The sequence below is a fragment of the Megalops cyprinoides genome, chromosome 16 (genome assembly GCF_013368585.1).
Source record: "Megalops cyprinoides isolate fMegCyp1 chromosome 16, fMegCyp1.pri, whole genome shotgun sequence".
NCBI lineage: Eukaryota > Metazoa > Chordata > Actinopteri > Elopiformes > Megalopidae > Megalops > Megalops cyprinoides.
Window position 1 is genome coordinate 940,557 of NC_050598.1, and position 19,363 is coordinate 959,919.

Consider the following 19,363-nt stretch of genomic DNA (forward strand, 5'->3'; position numbering starts at 1 on the left):
TTTGAAATTATTGGTTGCATAAGTTTGCACACTTGTAAATTCTTGGTGGAAGAACCTTTTGCTTTGATAACTGCAGTGAGTGTGTTTGGGTAAGTCTCTACCAATTTCTCACATTGAGGTTTTGCAACTTTCTCCCATTCTTCCTTGCAGTAGAGTTTGAGTTCACTTACATTGCAAGGGGGCTGGTTATGAACAAATCTATTCAGATTTTCAATGGGACTGAGGTCAGGGCCCTAACTGGCCCTGACCATTACTGAACATTGATATTCCTTAGGTGGTTTGGGTTATTGTCATGCTGAAAGGTGAAATTCTCCCCCATTTTCAGCTGTTTTGCAGGGTATCAGGGTAGAGGGTAGAAGTTTTTTTTCCTCTAAAACCTTTTGGTATTTTGCGATATTCATTTTCCCCTCTGTCCTCACCAGAGCTCCTGTCCCTGCTGAAGAGAAATAGCCCAACATCATTATACTGTCGACACTATATTTGCCAGTAAGGACTGTGTAATTAGGCTGATGGACTGTATTGCCTTTGTGCCAAACATACGTTTGGAGTTCAGGCCAAAAGGTTATACCTTAGTCTCTTAAGACCACAAGACCTTTTTCCACATGGCATCAGGAGATCCAGAATCTTTTTGCCTTATTCAGAAGTGACTGGGTCTTCTGCTTTGTGAAAACAAATGAAATTGTTGCTATGTGCATATGGAGGCCAGTTCTTGCTATGACATCCTACAGATCATTTAATGTTGTTGTGTTACCATGTCTAAATGAAAGTGGAAAACAAAAATATAATTCATATAATTAATTGTGACCAGGTGGTGGTAACAGTCAAAGGTCTTGGCTCGAGGGTACGCGACTACGCCACCTGGGGACTTTCACCCCAAGAAATGCTTACGACTTAGATTCCTAAGATGTAGTACAGAGACTAGAGGGTTCTCACATGCAGGTAAGCTAGCAGAGAAGACAGAGATGTGGTATTTCAGTTAAATACAAAAGTTTATTGAACAAGTAAATGAAAAAAAACAAACCTGCCCTTATTGCTACAACCTCTTAAACAGGTGGGAGAGTAACAAGGGCAAACAATGCTGCCAGAGGACAGGGTAATGGCTGCCACCAGAGACCAACTATTAAAAAATGTGGGGATGAGTAGGCTGATCGCCGAGGAGGTTACCTTTTCTGGGAAGGGGAGAGACCGACACACCACGCGTGCCCTTGTTCCTGGTGCCTGCTAACACACACACACGTACATATACACACGCACAGCAAATAGTGAAGTGCACTTTACCACTACAACACTGCATGCAGTGCATGAAGGAGGGGGCCCAGGTCCAGCGACCCACCCTGCAGACCAGCAGTTACACTCCCTGATAACTATAGAAGGGGAAGGGGAAAAAAGGGGGACGATTAGAGCCCCAACCAGTTGGTTAAGGGCTAAATACAAAGTTAATATAAAAATGTTGAACACAAATAGTTAAAAAGCAATAAAATAGAAAACACTGGGGCAGCCAGTACGCCTAAAATCCGTCTGCCGATACAAATCACGCACAAACAAGTGGCCAAACACACCAACTCAGGCCACTTGTCTAAAAACCTTGCAAGGCAAAAGCTAACTAAAATTACAGGAGGCAAAGCAGCAGTGGCAAATCTTCCTAAAAAGGTAACAAAACAATATTCGTCATGGTTTAGCATTTGCATAGCAGTACCGAGTACACAACATACATTGTCCCCAATTGCCGCGAGCTGCACACACGGGAAGAGGCAGCCCCTAGTTTAAATTTTACCTCTACGTGCCTTCCGGTTAGCGTGAGCGAGACTGGTCCCTACTCGGCGTCTCCAGCACAGACCTAAATTAAAACATTGCCGTTACACACACGCATATTTAAAATACATGATCGATTGTTTGCAACATGGATTTTAACAAAGGTACGGGTGCAACAGATATACAGATATACATATATATATACCATATATATACCATACCATATATACCATATATATACACAAACGGGAACCTTGGCTAATTAGTGGTTAGCCACCCGAGTGCTACTAGGGGGCGTGGCCAAGGGAAGGAGCTACGATGGCTGAGAGGCAAAAGGGCAACTCTGCCGGTCACATAATTAATAGGTTTTTATTTCAGGCCTCAATGCAATATGTAGAATTTGTACGTCCACTGTATACAGCAACCTCTTCAGTGTCATATTTGTCCATGCTTACAAAATGTTCTGAGTGTAGAGGAACACAGCATCCTTTTAGATCATCTACGGATCTCGATTGAGATGTTTCCATATCATGCCCTAGACCCTGCAGGCCCGTAAAATATGTCTCACCATCTGTACAAGCAGTAAATCTGTGTTGACTATTTGCACACTTGATTTTGGGAGTGGAATGATCAGCTAATATAAAAAAGTACATCAAAATGAAGAAGCAGTGGTGTGATGTGACTCCAGCTGTCAAGTAGTTGGTTCAGTCGGTCCTAAAGACGCTCACCTGCATGAATGCCTTAAGATGCTCACCTGGATGAATCCGCAAAGATGTTCTTTGAATCAATCCCTTAAGACACACATTTGCATCAGTGCCTAAAGATGCTAACCTGCATCAGTTTGTAAAGACACTCACCTGCCTCAGTTCCAAAAGTGTCTTGATCCGTCAGGATTCCAGGATGCAGAATACTCCCCTACTCTCTCCTCTTTGGCCCAGATTATGCCTCAGGCTTGCAGCCTCTTCCACTGTTGCACTGAGAAACAGAGAGTCAGAAGGCTTTTGCAGTGTTCATATGGGAGTTGATATGAGAGACTCTGTGAGCGGCCTTAGGGGACACCGTCTGCATTGGGAATGGCGCTTAATGAAGCTGCAGCGTTGGCTTATCACCAGCAAGGGCTATGCAGTTACACTGGCTCCTCTCCCAGTTTGGAGCTCTGACCTGCAGTGTTTTCAGGGCCTGCATATCTCTGATAAACGCTGATGATGCTTATTATTATTGTCATTTTAGCAGATGCTTTTATCTAAAGCAACTTATAGAGGTTACAATTTTATGCATTTATACAGGTGGATTTTTACTGAGGCAATTCTGGGTTTAGAACCTTACCCAAACGTACAGCAGCAGTGCCCCAGTGGGGAATTGGACCAGCAACCTTGCAGTTTCAAATACTGCTCCTTACCACTATGCCATACTGCTGCATTTTATGCTTCACATATTTTTATTATTATTATGGCTACTACTACTATTACTACTACTACTATTACTACTAATAATAATTTTTTATGATTTCACATGGGCTTTTTGAGCTGCATTGCCCTCCTCTCCCGCTTGCCTGTCTGTTCTTCAGAAAGTGTCTCTCTGCTGTTGCAGGTTCATCTATGAAACTGAGCACTTCAATGGCATAGCAGAGCTGCTGGAGATCTTGGGCAGGTAGGCATGGAGCTGTGACTAACACAGAGAGGCAGACATACAGATACACAGGCATGACGTGACCTTGAACCCTGAACCCTGAACCCAGCCATACCCAGAGCACTACAGCAGACAAGCAAGGCCATCCCTCCACTGAACGTCACAGTAGTTCACTTCTGTAAGTGGACAACGTGTTAGCTAATGCTAATAATTTTCAATTCCACAGCATATCATGCCAATTATATGTAAAATTTTGAATGATTGTGGACTGCATTTACCTCTCACCATTCGAGGTGCCCCTGTAGAAACATAAATGCCAACTATGAACCAACAATGCCTCAAATGAGCTGAGGGATGCCTTCCCACAGAGCCATGAAGCTTAGGAAGTCTAAGCCATTATGAGAAGGTCCCAAAGTGAAGCCCAGGGCTGCACTATTCACAGTCCCACACCTGGTACATGAACACAAAGCCATTCCACCCCTTTCCACATGGATTCTGCTGTGAGTCTCATTGAGTCCAGAGCAGAGAGAGCATCCTGAAAAAGAGGAAACCAATGCACTGTGTGCTCTGCACTTTCATTTCAGAGGGATGGAGTGAGTCACTGTGTGAGAGGGCTTAGACTGGGGTCTCATTCCAGTGGAGGTATTTATAGAGCCACCCACATGCTCCTTCAGGGAGAGGTGCACATCCGCTCAGAAGAGAAGGGAGAGAGGGGGCGGGTTTAGGGATGGGGAGAAAGAGGAAGAGTGGGTGGGTTTAGGGACAGTGGCGAGAAGTGGGAGAAGATAGGGTGAGATGCAGGGAGGAGGATCTGGGGAGGAGAGTGCAAGATTGAAAAAAAAGAAGCTGAGACAAAGGAGGGGAGGAGGAGAGGAAAAGTGACAAGTGGTCAATGCATGGAGATGGGACCCACCAGAACAGTGTTGATACAGCCTTTCAATCTCTTTATGGAGGAGTGAGAGTTAAGATGTAGAAATAAAAGGGAGGAAGTGAAAGATGATTGATTGGGATAGCAGGGGCTGGACTGATGAGTGGAAATATGGAAATGCTCACAGGGTCCTCCTCCTCCTCTATAACTCCTCCTCTCTTGCAGCATCATCAACGGCTTCGCCCTGCCTTTGAAGTCAGAGCACAAGCAGTTCCTGGTGCGAGTGCTGATCCCCCTCCACACTGCCAAGTCCCTGTCCATCTTCCATGCACAGGTTGGTGCCTCACACAGAGAGACAGACATGCTTAGGCACACGCATACAGAGACACAGGGACAAAGACACTCTTAGAAACAGACACACAGAAACACAGGGACAAAGACACTCTTAGACACATACAGACAGAGACACAGGAAGACGGACACGCTTAGACACAGACACACAGGAACACAGACACACTCAGGCGCACACACAGAGGGGCACAGACATGCTGAAGCACAGAAACATAGAGGAACGAAGACACAAGGACACAGACACACTGAAGCACACAGACAAAGAGGAACGAAAGCACAGGGACACAAATATATTGACACACTGAAGCACAGAGACATAGAGGAATGAAGACACAGGGACACAAACTCACAGGAATCAAGACATGAATTTCTACAGTAACTTACACCCTATATTTATCCAGAGGGGTACAAGGACACATTTGGTCTGTGTTGTAGCCTTGTAGGGTTACAAATGTGTGTGTTTCTGCAGGAGGTAAGGTCACAGTTGCTGGCAAACAGGCTCAAAGGTGTGTCTCTTGAATGAGAATTGTCAAACTCATCTTGATTATTTGACAAGGCAGTGTTCTCCCACCACTCCTGGCTGTTATCCTCGGCCCACATAGGTACACTGCACAACATGAGCTGCAGCTACTATAGTCACTGCTGCCAACCTCATGATTCTGTATATAATGCAATATATTAAGAGAAGTACCATAAATTAGCATCTTCCTTGCTCTTGTGCTCAGCATCCTGCAGGACATAGTGAGGGAAAGCCAAGTCCAATCACAGTATGGATACAGGGGATAGATACAGCACAAATGTCAGTGCCTGGTGTTGATGCCTAGGGTCAGGACTGCATAATGATCCAACTAGCCTGATAGGATCTGTGAAAATGATTTTTAATATTAGGAACAGACACACAACGACACAGACACAACTACGTGGTCACGTGGTCACCAAGATAATGCTGTGTCCCGTCAGCTGGGGACTGCAGTGGAGCTAATGGGGGCTTAGAAAGAGGGCAGTCACAAAAGAAGTGAGGCAACTATGGTCATAAGTTTCTGGGAACCAACCAGAGAGTCTGCGCCCAAAATCAAAGCCGTTGGTCTCTCATCAACAGAATCTGATCACTGAAAGGAACATGGCAACTATAGCAATTCCTCCTTTCTATCATTTTGATTTTCAAATTTTCCTTGTAACCCACTCAGAAACTTCACCTGGTGCTTCATACTGTGAATAAAAATCACATCCTAATCTGAATATCTGAATGTATTTATCATTACAGGTTTCATGGCACATTACCAGTGATCATATGTAATTTGTTTTAAGCATTCATAATTCAATCAGTCAATATTTGGTATTTTGAGTTAATGTGTAAAATTATTCATGTTACATAGATTCAGCATGGCTGCCATGCATATATATGACCGCTAGAGGGCATGTATGAGTCATGTCTTTCTGAATATGTGTTTTTAATGCCACTGATTTTATACCATTGCTACATGTGCTTTGACTGGCATTTTATTTTATTTATTATTGTATTAATTTACACATTTTATTAAAAGTGACAACCAACATAGAGGAAATAGTAGTAGTAGTAGCTTTAGTTATTAACACAATGCAAGCTGTGACTAGCAGCCAATGGCAGGATTGAAATGGAGGTGAAATGTGAATATTTTGGTATGTTGTAGAGTACGGCATTATGGGTAATATTGGAGAGAGCGTCAATGCCTGGATGAGGATTGGGGCTATGTCAGAGGTCAGAAAAAGGTGGATTTTACACCTTCATTATAGAGGGTGAATCCACAGCATTGGGGCACTGATGCCATATTTTCAAAGAACAGCTTGAATTCCAGTATCAAACAGGCTGTTGTGGTATGGCAGAAGGACAGCGCTGGTTTAAGAAAGTATTGAACACTGCTCAGCAACATTTTAACATGCATCCCTGCTTTGGGTAATTGTGAGTGGGAGGGTTGGAGAGTGGGCAGGCATTTAAACAGAATCAGCCAATAAGGATGCCAATAAGGTACCAGATTGGTGGTAGTGAACAGAGGCTTATCCCTCTCTTGAAAAACAGTCATACTAACAAAGGTGGGTTTCATTTGATTTTTAAAAAGCCATTTGTGATTTATTAATGAGGAAAGCTACTGTATGTTTAATGCATTGCACCTCTCTCAGATATTACCTTGTTGAATGTAATTCTTATATACAGTCCTCTCCTATAAGCAGCATAAGAGTATATGTGTCCCAGTTTGGCTCAGAGGGTTTGATTATAAGTGATTGAATCTTTTGTCAGGGATTTTTCTGGGCAAATTTCACTGTTTATAAGGACAACCCATGTTTAAGCTTGTCTGAGTGCCTGAAATGATGTCAGCTAGCATTCAGAAAGGGAGTGAGTTCTGACCTGTGGCCTCCCTCCTGAAAGTGCTCTGCTTATAAGGGTGTCCTCCCTACCCTTGCTCTGCTCTTGCTCCAAAGGGCTGCTCAGACTGCACTGTGATTGATGCACTGCAGTAATAATATAGGATTTATGTTTTTCCTCTGTGCCATATACTGTAATCCCAGTACATTTCAGGCCCCTGGCTACCACAGCCTTCCCAATACTGATGTGTGTGTGCATGCATTTGTGTGTTTATGTGTGTTTGTCCCTATGTATGTGTGGACGTATGTTTTAATTTGTGTATTTGCACCTGTGTGTGTGTGTGTTTGCACCTGTTTGTGTGTTTGTGCATATGTGCCTCTTTGTGTGTGTGTGTGTGTGTGTGTGTGTGTGTGTGTGTGCATGTGTTTACATATTTCACATAGTACAGAGGTATTTTAAGAACATTTATTGTGAAAAACTGCAATAATAAATAGAAAAAAATACAAAACCTTTTCTCAGGTAACTTCCATCTCTGAAAAACATTTTTTCATGAAATAGGTTACATAAAATCAAGCTGCACAAAATGAAAATAAAAACTGACTCAGAGATGAAAGTTCTCCGTCACTACGACGGATTTCCATCAGTTGGATTCCAGAGAGGCCATGTATGAGATAAGTGTAGATCTGAAGGGGAAAAAAGCGAGGGGAGAGGGGTGTTACGGGACTTATGAATCACGCTACCAGGTGATAGGTAGCTGATTTGTATAGGAATGTATATATTTTTATATTAATATTAATATTTATATTTGGAGAAACACTCCAAAACACTCCAAAATCTCCAAATCTCCAAAGCCTTCCAAGAAGAGTGGAAGCTGTTATAGCTGCAAAAGGGGGACCAACTCCATATTAAAGTATATGTATTTTAATACAATGTCATTACAATGTAATGGTCAGGCATCCAAATACTTTTGTCCATATAGTGTATATCTCAGAGACCAGCACATTTTATATACCTATATGAGAGTCCAGTACATTTTACATAACTGTATCAGAGGCCAGTGCATTTTGTATGACTATATCAGGGCCCAGTACATAATGCCCTCTTCATCAGACTCCTCAGGGTCAGGAGGGATTAATGGTTCCCTTCTGTAGTGCAGTGACATGTATTTCATAATCCCAGGCAGTTTGCTAATACAGCCTTCTGAGTACAGGTGTGTGTGTATGTATGTGTTTTTTCATGGGTCTGCGTGTGTGTGTCTGCGCATGTCTGTGTTCATGTGTGTGTGTGTGTGAATGAGTTTTAGTGAAAGTCCATTCTCTTTTGCTGTATAGCCAATGAGCCATTGGTTTCATGAGCAGGCATTTGGACCATGTTTTGATGCTGAACTTTTGAAGCCCGACTTTCATCTTGCTGCAATGCCCTAAGCTTTTAGACTTAAATCTTTTATTTTTAGCATGTGACGTTTGCTCTTCTTTTATGAAAACACTTGCAACCCTCCACATGTCACGCCTTGCCCTCTCCCCCTGGCCCCCTTATCCAATCACATGGAGGAGTGGAAAGAGGCGAGAGGGAATTAAGAGGTGCGCAGCATTCCAAAGTTCCCGTAGGGGAGAATGAGAAGAGGTGACATCAGCCCTTCCGATGTAAACAAACACACAGTGTCGCCACGGTGCCTGCTTGCCATGGCAACAGGTGCGGGGGGCCAACTGCCGAGCACAACACGCAGTAACCTCCCTCAAAACTTCCTTTTTTCCAATCCCATAATCCCACTGGATCAATGGCTCAGGAGTTCTCTGTGACTGGTGTTCAGAAACAATTCCAAAGAGAAGAAAAACCCTGACAGCTATCTCCCACACACACACACACGCTTTCCATCCAAGAATACTTTGACTTAGGCATTTCTGCCTGTTTTTGAAATGTTTTTAGATTTGAGTTCTCATGGATTATGTCTTGATTTAATTGATTCTTTGCATTTTTGAAGTACAGATTTAACTGAAGAGTTCAGTATCAGCTTTGACACGTTATATTGCCATAGAGATTAGTGCCTTTTTGGATCAAACACACTAGTGAGCTGTTAAAAACCACAATGTAACACAACAAGTGTCATAGAGATCCTTGCAGTGCTTGATATGCCCAACCAAGGCTTTTCCCTGGGTTTGTTCCTTCACAAGAAAAGAAAGCAGCCTCTGGCGATGTTTCCTACTCCAAATCCAAAACGATCTGACAGGCTCAAGCACATGGACAGAGGGTATAACAGTAGAAACAATAACTAAGCCCAGTTGACAGCAAGTGAGCTGTCCCCCAATTCTCCTCATTTACTGTAAAGCACTATGAAATCCTGTATAGAAACAGAATCCATCATTATCATCATTAAAGCCCTAAGCAACAGTGAAACCCCCTGATTCTTGCTGTCAGAAGGATAAGAGTATGAAATGTCTGGGTGTCTTAGCTGGCCTGGCTACAGTATACATCTCCCTTATCTCCAAAAGCTCTCCAGTGTGTGAGTCAAGCTAAGGGGCTGAGATCCTCAAATGGGACAGCTAGTTGAAACAGAAAGAGCAAGCAGAAAGATGATCTTGTGAGCATGCTCTCCCTGAAACTCCTGTCTTTTGTTTTTGTCCTCAGCTGGCGTATTGTGTGGTGCAGTTTATGGAGAAGGATGCCACTGTTACGGAATATGTAAGTCCTCACTCTGGCCTCCAATCTGATGCCCATGAAGCCTGACACTCGATTAACTGTGCAGACGAACTCAAAAAGACCACATCCTCATCTAACATCTTGCTCTAAGTAGAAGCAAGAATAGCATTTCATACATAGGGATGCGTTTCAGGATTTCAAAAAATGCAGTGGGTTGGCAAAATATCCTTAACTGCAGATGAAGTGACATAATATGCCCCTTAAGCATGCAATACATATTATTTACTAAAAGTATATTGAATTAACATTAAGTCAGATTCTTTAGTTCTGTAATTATCATTGCCCTAGTTCCAGCTCTCAATTTCACTATTGTGCTGCTGCGTCTCTGTGTCATTTGACATGACGTCTGACCTCCTCATGATGTACATGGAAATCTAATGAAAATGATGAGGCAACTGCTTTATCTTTTCGCCTTCATGGTCACTGTTGATCACAGAAAAGAAACAGGGACTATTGATTTGTGAGGTTTATTCAATGAACCTCCTCATTGCTCTGCTTTTCATAATTTAAACAAGCACCATTTGTTTACTCTTAGAGAGAAAGTGCACTTGAACTTGAATTCTCTCCCATTATCTTTGGAGATTTTCTTAAAATACACTGTAACTTCTTAATCCTAAAATCTATCTTCATTATAAAAGAGTGTTGTTTGGCTGGTTTGAAGGCCTAGAGGTCCAATAATAACAGCTGTATTCTGACCATTGTCTCCTATAGTAGGAGGCTGAGGCAATTGAAAATGAAAATATAAATTATGCATATATGTCTAGATCTAACTATGTTACTACTGATAAAATAGATTAGACTACTGATAAAATAGATTAACTAAATTTCTCGCCGCGATATTTATTTTGAATGAGCAGAGACACAATAGAGTTACAGAAAACTTTATTCGCTGTCCAGTATCCTTGTGTAAGTGTACAAACAGAAAAATTATGCCCTCTGTTCGAGTCTCAAAGTAGCAACTAGGTGATCTCTGGCTGTTTTGTTTTATTTCTCATCACCGTCACTGTTGACGGAGCCGCGGTATTTAAAAATGGTCTCACGCAATGAGAGAATTGTAATCTGCATTTCTCTCCGTTCCACCCTTCCGTCTCCATAAGTTTCCCCTTGGATCTGTCTTGCATCTAGCCTATAATTGGCTGTATAAGGGCCCACTACAAGTCCTCGCCCCCTCTGCAATGAGCCATCGGCTCTGCCCCTGGATACACTTGAAATGTCTTGGAATGAATTTAATTGATTCAAATTTAACTGAACTGACATGAACTGAACTGAATGATGGGAACAATTAGTACTGACTATGGGCCTCTTCTTTCTCCCACAGATCATTCGAGGCTTGTTGAAGTACTGGCCCAAGACTTGTACCCAAAAAGAGGTGAGCCTGGTGTGGTTACCTGCATGCAGGTGAGCCAGGTATACTCCTGTGAGAGCAGGTGGCTCTGAGTGCTGTACATGCATTTCCACTGGGTCTGTTCTGACTGCAGGAGTTACAAGCTTTTCTTCATGCTTTCCTCTGTCTCACACTCAGTTTGTAGTAGCTGATTATGCATTTAACCTACATACACATGCAAGCCAGCTGGGACTATTTTCCACAATACAAGTCCCACAGTGCACCAGAAGGCAAATACTGTCAGAGGGTAGGCTCATCTTCCTGCTATCTGGGTAACTCATAGATGCCCAGGGTGCTGAATGATGAGTGGACCACAGCCAACCTCTGCCCCCTTGCACCCAGTGGACCAAAGCCAATCAGATCAATGACACGGCTGGGATTAGACCCAGGCCACAGAGCTCAGTTTGCACTCAGAACAAGCACCTTAATCACCAAGATGCTCGACGACTGGGAGTTACAGTGGCATGCAAAAGTTTGGGCACCCCTGGTCAAAATTTCTGTTACTGTGAATAGCTAAGCGAGTAAAAGATGACCAGATTTCCAAAAGACATAAAGTTAAAGATGACACATTTCTTTAATATTTTAAGCAAGATTACTTTTTATTTCCATCTTTTACAGTCTCAAAATAACAAAAAAGGAAAAGGGCCCGAAGCAAAAGTTTGGGCACCCTGCATGGTCAGTACTTAGTAACACCCCCTTTGGCAAGTATCACAGCTTGTAAACGCTTTTTGTAGCTTCTTGTTTGGGGGATTTTTGCCCATTCTTCCTTGCAAAGGGCCTCTAGTTCTGTGAGATTCTGTCTTCCATGCACTGCTCTTTTGAGGTCTATCCACAGATTTTTGATGATGTTTAGGTCGGGGGACTGTGAGAGCCATGGCAAAACCTTCAGCTTGCACATCTTGAGGTAGTCCATTGCAGATTTTAAGGTGTGTTTAGGATCCTGTTGCAGAAGCCATCCTCTTTTCATCTTCAGCTTTTTTACAGATGGTGTGATGTTTGCTTCCAGAATTTGCTGGTATTTAGCTGAATCCATTCTTCCCTCTACCAGTGAAATGTTCCCTGTGCCACTGGCTGCAACACAAGCCCAAAGCATGATCAATCCACCCCCGTGCTTAACAGCTGGAGAGGTGTTCTTTTCATGAAATTCTGCACCCTTTTTTCTCCAAACATACCTTAGCTCATTGCGGCCAAAAAGTTCTATTTTAACTTCGTCAGTTCACAGGACTTGTTTCCAAAATGCATCAGGCTTGTTAAGATGTTCCTTTGCAAACTTCTGTCAATGAATTTTGTGGTGAGGTCACAGGAAAGGTTTTCTTCTGATGACTCTTCCATGAAGGTCATTTTTGTGCAGATGTCACTGCACAGTAGAACAGTGCACAACCACTCCAGAGTCTACTAAATCTTCCTGAAGGTCTTTTGCAGTCAAACGTTTGATTTGCCTTTCTAGCAAATATGCTCTGCTATTTTCTCATAGCCTTCTCCTGCTTTGTGGGTATCAATTATTTTAATTTTCAGAGTGCTAGGGAGCTGCTTAGAGGGGCCCATGGCTGCTGATTGTTGGGACAAGGTTTGAGGAGTCAGAGTATTTATAAAGCTTTGAAATTTGCATCACCTGACCTTTCTTAGCGATGATTGTGAACAAGCCATAGCCCTAACAAGCTAATTAAGGTCTGAGACCTTGGTAAAAGTTATCTGAGAGCTCAAATCTCTTGGGGTGCGCAAACATTTGCATGGTGCTCCTTTCCTTTTTTACACTCTTAAATTATACAAAACAAAAATAATACACTAATCTTGCTTAAAATGTTGAAAAGAATGTTTCATCATTAACTTTATGTCTTTTGGAGATCAGTTCATCTTCTACTCACTTAACTATTCACAGTAACAGGAATTTTGACCAGGGGTGCCCAAACTTTTGCATGCCGCTGTACCAGCTTTTTCCAAAGACAATTGCTCATAGATTTCAGTCTCCAAGCAGCACAGTTAATAATAACAGTAAAGGAACATACTGATGATGGTCATCAGACAATCATAGTTTCCCTTGTAATTTGACAGATACAGTTTGGATAGAGCCATGTAGTTGTGTGATACTTTATCAGCATATGTCTGTATAAAGTGGCTTGAGGTGGCAATGCTGTGATATAAGACTTGACATGACATCCACTGGTGAGCTGGGCACAGCTGTATAGGGCTTTTTCTGAAAGGTCCATTTGCTGGACTTGTCAGCATTTGTCAGTTTGCCTTGAGGATTTATTCTTACATTTCTCTAACATCAGAATGACATTTAGATATAGGGCCACACCTGAATTCAGGTGTATCTGGATAGAAATGACATCTTTATTTGCTCCACAGGTGCCTGTTTCCAGGGTAACCTACATTTGTGTTGGCAGATGTGTTTACTGAAGCAGATGATAATTATATTGCTGAAAGCTACGATGCTGTGACTCACCTGGAACAGAGCTGTCAGAATGTTAGATCTTTGATGCTGAACCCAGTTCCTGAACTACTAAACAGATCTGAACAGCCCTTCTCCTGGTCAGATGTGTGTGCAGATCTGAGCAGCTCTTTCCCTGCTCAGGTGATGTTTCTGGGGGAGATGGAGGAAATCCTGGATGTGATCGAACCCTCACAGTTCATCCGGATCCAGGAGGCGCTCTTCAAACAAATCACTGCCTGCATCTCCAGCCCACACTTCCAGGCAAGACTCAGTCAGCTCCATGACACACTCACTTACTCCCCTCACACACACAAAGTCTCTCTCTTGCCCTCTTGCCTCTTCTTTCCTTCTTCCTTACTCACTCTCAATTCAGTTCAATTTAGTGAGCTTTGTTAGCATAGCAAAACCAACATACACACATAAATAAGTAGTATAAAAAATGAACAGAACTCTCTCTTTCCCTGTGTGCCTCTGTTTCATTTGCTTTGCTTTATTGTTATGACAAAATCAATGTTTGTATTGCCAAGTAATATTCATAGCAAGCCATGGTGATTATACTTATAATTTTGATCCCCTCTCTCTGTTTCTCTCCCCCAGGTTGCAGAGCGGGCTCTGTACTTCTGGAACAATGAGTACATCCTAAGTCTGATTGAGGAGAACTGCCAGGTCATCCTGCCCCTGGTCTTTGCCACGCTCTACAGAGTGTCCAAAGAGCACTGGAACCAGTTAGTCATTATACTCATTCCAGCAGTGTGAACACTAAACTACATTCAGTGCTGCCCCTAACTCCAGCAGTGTGAACACACCCTAAACTATATTTGTTCGTTCTCCTCACTCCAGCAGTGTGAACCCACCCTATACTACATTTAGGCCTGCTCCTCACTCCAGCAGTGTGAACCCACCCTATACTACATTTAAGCCTGCTCCTCACTCCAGCAGTATGAAGCCACCCTATACTATATTTAGGCCTGCTCCTCTCTCCAGCAGAGCGAACATACCCTATACTACATTTAGGCCTGCTCCTCTCTCCAGCAGAGTGAACATACCCTATACTACATTTAGGCCTGCTCCTCTCTCCAGCAGAGCGAACATACCCTATACTGCATTTAGGCCTGCTCCTCTCTCCAGCAGAGCGAACATACCCTATACTACATTTAGGCCTGCTCTTCTCTCCAGCAGAATGAACACACCCTAAACTATATTTGTTCGTTCTCCTCACTCCAGCAGTATGAACCCACCCTATACTACATTTAGGCCTGCTCCTCATTCCAGCAGAGTGAACGTACCCTATAGTACATTTAAGGCCTGCTCCTCTCTCCAGCGGAGTGAACGTACCCAAAAGGCTGCCACTGGAAGTGTGGACACTGCCCTTTAGTGTTCCTTATGTCTGTACTCCATGTTACGGTGGTTATTCTGGCATGTCTTGTGGTTTAGTTCTGAAAATGTGCCATTTCATTGAGAATCTGCTCTCCCTGCCATCAGGACCATCGTATCTCTCATCTACAACGTGCTGAAAACTTTCATGGAGATGAACAGCAAGCTCTTTGATGACCTCACCACCTCTTACAAAGTGGAGAAGCAGAAGTGAGTGTGTGTGTGAGCGTGCGTGTGAGCATGTGTGTGTATGTGAGCATGTGTGTGTTTGTGAGTATGAGTGTGAGTATAAGTGTGTCTGTATGAGTATGAGTGTGTGTATATGTGAGTATGAGTGTGTCTATGTGAGTATGACTGTGAGTATGAACACTTTCTCTCCTGCAGAGAGCTGAAGAGGGAGCGTGAGCGAGTGGAACTGTGGAGGGGGTTGGAGGAGCTGCAGGAGAGGAGGCTGCAGATGCTGGAGGAGGCCATTCGGAACCAGCGGAACCACTGCCTCAGCCTGCCTCAGCCTGACCTAGAAACCAGCAGCACCAACGCCACCTAGATAACACAGGGCTCCACCTGGAAACATGTCCTCATACACTACATCCAGAGCCCGGATACACAGCCCATACCAGAACAATACACATACATAAAGTCAAATACACACACCCCTACAATACACATACATTCATATATATGTATACTCTCTCACATACAAACACGTACTCATATGTACACACTTTTGTAGAAACCGCACACTCAAACCTGCATTTATATACACACTTGCATTCACAAACACACACCCAAACATCACCGATGCCCTTAAGAACTTGCTCTGTTCTCCTGGGTTCAACATAAGTCTCCACCCAGATCGACCAAGAGGATTTTACTGTTCCATAAGAAGAGGAATTAGGATTATAATATTGAAATGAATGAAATTAATGCTATGACCATTCCTACTTCTACTTATTCTCTTAGTACTGATATATATATATATATATATATATATATATGACTCTAATGTTGTTGGGGGTTATCTTAGTGTAGTCCATTATCGAAGCAGATGTATGCTGCTAGGCTAAAATATTGATGTGAGAATGACTTATTCTAGTCTATTCATATTCTTGGAAGAAAAGACAGAAAAAAGTTATTTTAGCAATATTATTCGTTTTGGAAAGTGCAGGGGGGTCTGGGGGGTGGGACCAAAGGAACCTGCCCACCTCCTAACAGTACTCAATACTGTTTGTTCTTGTGTCCATATTCATTTAAGAGTTGCATTCTTTTATATTTTCTGTATTTTTTGTCATTGTTGATTTAATGTTTCACCTTTATTTTGTGTGCAATTGTCACCTTGGACAAGAAATAGGGTGAAGGAGATTCGGTGGGAAATATAATCTGGGTGTGTGTGTGTGTATACTTGTTTGTGTGCTTGTGTGTGTGAGAAAGAAAGTGATCATTTGAGTGTGCCGGCAACAGAGGCAAAATGGAATGGTTGTGGAGAAAGGAAATTATGGGGTACTAATCCCTCTCCCTTTTAAAGAAAAGGCTTCAAATTAGAATGTAAATCTTTGATTGTGCTTTTAGCTTTTTGAATTTGTAGCTGCTGGTAGCTGATTTTCAATACCAAAACTACACTTCTCAAAACCTCTGACCTGTTTTTCTGTGCTTCTGCCACTTTGTACACTCACTGATTCATCTTCTATCCCACAATCCTGTCTGTCAGTTTGTTGTGAATATATACTCAAAGAGTAGATCACCATTTCTAACCAAACCTAACCTAAGACCAAACCCATGGGTCTAGCTGAAAAATGGAAATATTGAAATTGACATAATTTTGACCTAATTATGGAAGCCGGTGTAGCATCATGAAACTTAGGTTCCATGTTGTCCTGACTAGTGTCCATATTTAACCACACAAGGTTCACATGAGGACAAAATTCCTGCAATATGAATGTATATATCACACAAAGAGACATGAAACATGATTGTGTGAATTAGATGAAGGACCCTGGAACATGATTGTATGAGCTAGAGGAAGAGTGCTGGAATGTGATTGTATGGATTGGTGAGAGTGAGGCTGCAACCAGAAAAGCATTTAATTTTAGAATGGAAGCAAAATGAAAAAAGGAAGGACATTTAATTCTTGTGTCACCAATTTCCTGTTCTCAGAACACATCTACATACAAACACTCATGCACACACACACACACACACACACGCACATACTCACAGGGACTTTCATTTAAAAATCCCAGCCAAAATGAACTGGAAAGACTCACATGTTCAGACTAAATAGAATCCACCCAGATATTAGGGAAGGTGCTCTGTTGGAGAGTGGTGGTGGTGGGGGGGTCCAAAGTATGTCAAAGGTGCCAAGGGGCACAGTGCCTGCAGCTGTGTGCCAGTCAGAGGCAACACTGAGAGAAAAACACCAACCCAAACATTGCTCTTTTTGCCATTACAATGAACCATCTTTCTGTTCAGTTTAAATCTCAAATGATTTCTGCACAAGTGCAACTAGTTTCTGTCTTCTGTTTCTGTATCTGTCATTCATTTATGATTCATTTCAACACAAGTTTCATTCACATTGAATTCGAACTGTGCATAATTGAATATAAATGTGTTGCAGACACTCTTTTGACAAACACAATGTGTGTGTAGACTGAAGACAGAGCTATTGTAGCATTGGCTCATTTGAGATGATAATGTCAACTGACTACCATGAGGACTATGTGCTCTATCTAAACCATTCAAGAATGGCCTGTGAGGCAGTGTGTAAGACTACAGTAGATACTAAGGGGGATGGGGGGGATAGATCTCTGTAGATCCCTACACCATACTCACCATAATCTGTCCCAGGTTGTCAGTAAACCAGCCAAATCCACAGACTCCGTAAAATGATGTTCCCCTAGTGCGAGACCGCATTGTGTTAAATCTATGTGTGGGTAAGTCATTGGCACAGTCACGGTTGTAGCCTGAGACAGTGACCATCGATTCACAGTGAATTACAGTGGTACAGTCAGGGGCAGGGGTAACTGTGAATCCCGCCCACTCTCAAGACTATCTTCTTAGATGTATAGCAAAGCCCGCCTTGCTATGACCCCTGACCTGCTTGACCGCTCTCATTTCACCACTAACAGGTGACCATGTGACCTGGGAGTAAGACCATGGGGTACTCCCAGACCTCTCCCACTACATGCTGACATAACTTGCGGTAAAGGATGTGTGGTTTGAGGATCATGTCAACTGACTTTTCTGTTCTGACAGTTTTTGAAGGGAACTAAAGAAAGTGTTGTGGTGAGGTCATCTGCCAGCAGGGTGCTTTAGAGCAGAGGTTTTCAACATTTTTAGGGTTAAGGCACATCAAAAATCAAATCAGAACATCAAGGCACACCAACTTAAAGTTGGTTATCGATTATGACGAATGTCACACACATTATGATAGGCTATAATGTCATTAGCGAAATTTGACCCATATTGCAGTACAGCAGACTGCCAAATAATTATCAAACAGATAGTTAAATGAGACATGCATTCATATAATTTATTAAAAATGCATTGAATTGCATCGGAGCAAGAATTTGTTCGACATAGTGCGGCATCATAAACAGTAACATACTGAAATAAAATAAACAGGCCTAAAATAAAACAAAACATTACTCCATTAATCCTTTCGCACGTATTTGCCGTTTAGCGCTTATGCTAAAACTGTTGCGATTAGAACACTCGATTGGAAAAATTCTAGCTAATTTTAGCTCTGCGGAAACAGCAATTTAACGCTAAAAATATAGCATAGCAAATACTGACTGAAAACTATGAGAAGCCTAATAACGCTAATGAAAACACAACGAACCACGTAACGTAACAAGTTACGTACGAAACGGTTAATAGCACAATGGACCAGAGCAATCATCCGGGAACTTTCATTCCGCGATGTGGTTACCGCCCCTTCTTGGGGGGAAAACAAGCCTTTGAATTTGAATGGCGGCTAATGGAGTTCGCAGGTGTTTGACAAGGAAATAGGCTACATGAAAATTTAAAAAACGGTAAAAGTATAGTTGCAATGGCATATCAGGAGAGTTACATTAGTACTTTGGCGGCTGATGACAGGTGCCGGTATTTAGATAAACTTCGCGGTATTGGTGGACAGTGTCCTTTTAGCCGAACATCAGGATGATACCACTCAATGACCGGAGGGATCATAGCTATCCGGTTACAACTGACTGTGCAATCATTTGTACTGAACAAATACACAAATACATTTATAATTCCTATGTGGAAAGTATAATTCTTCCATGCCCCCTGTTAATAATGTTAATAACGCAAAACTTTGTTGCAAAACCTCGTTCCCGTGTCCTCTCCCCCCTCAGTAGCCTGCGCTAACTTTTGACAGGTGCTTTGACAGTTGGTGCTGAGACACGAATGTAGGACTATTATCATGATGCTAACTTTATTAACCTTTTAATTTGCATTCATATTAGGATAACCAACACTTGGGAGGCTTAGGAGCACTTCGGAGAGCAGGGGGTTAAAATTGTTATAGCCTAC

General features: G+C 42.4%; 1 protein-coding gene across 1 annotated transcript in view; it reads left to right on the top strand.

The window, feature by feature from the left end:
• Positions 1–15,679, top strand: part of ppp2r5b (protein phosphatase 2, regulatory subunit B', beta) — a 40,227-nt gene extending 24,548 nt beyond the window's left edge. Inside the window, exons 6-13 of the mRNA XM_036548202.1 lie at positions 3,343–3,402; positions 4,475–4,583; positions 9,567–9,620; positions 10,957–11,007; positions 13,598–13,717; positions 14,054–14,181; positions 14,939–15,040; positions 15,215–15,679. Coding sequence (XP_036404095.1) covers positions 3,343–3,402; positions 4,475–4,583; positions 9,567–9,620; positions 10,957–11,007; positions 13,598–13,717; positions 14,054–14,181; positions 14,939–15,040; positions 15,215–15,377 — 787 coding nt within the window. The 3' untranslated portion in view covers positions 15,378–15,679. The remainder of the gene's footprint in view (positions 1–3,342; positions 3,403–4,474; positions 4,584–9,566; positions 9,621–10,956; positions 11,008–13,597; positions 13,718–14,053; positions 14,182–14,938; positions 15,041–15,214) is intronic.
• Positions 15,680–19,363: the final 3,684 nt, after the last annotated feature.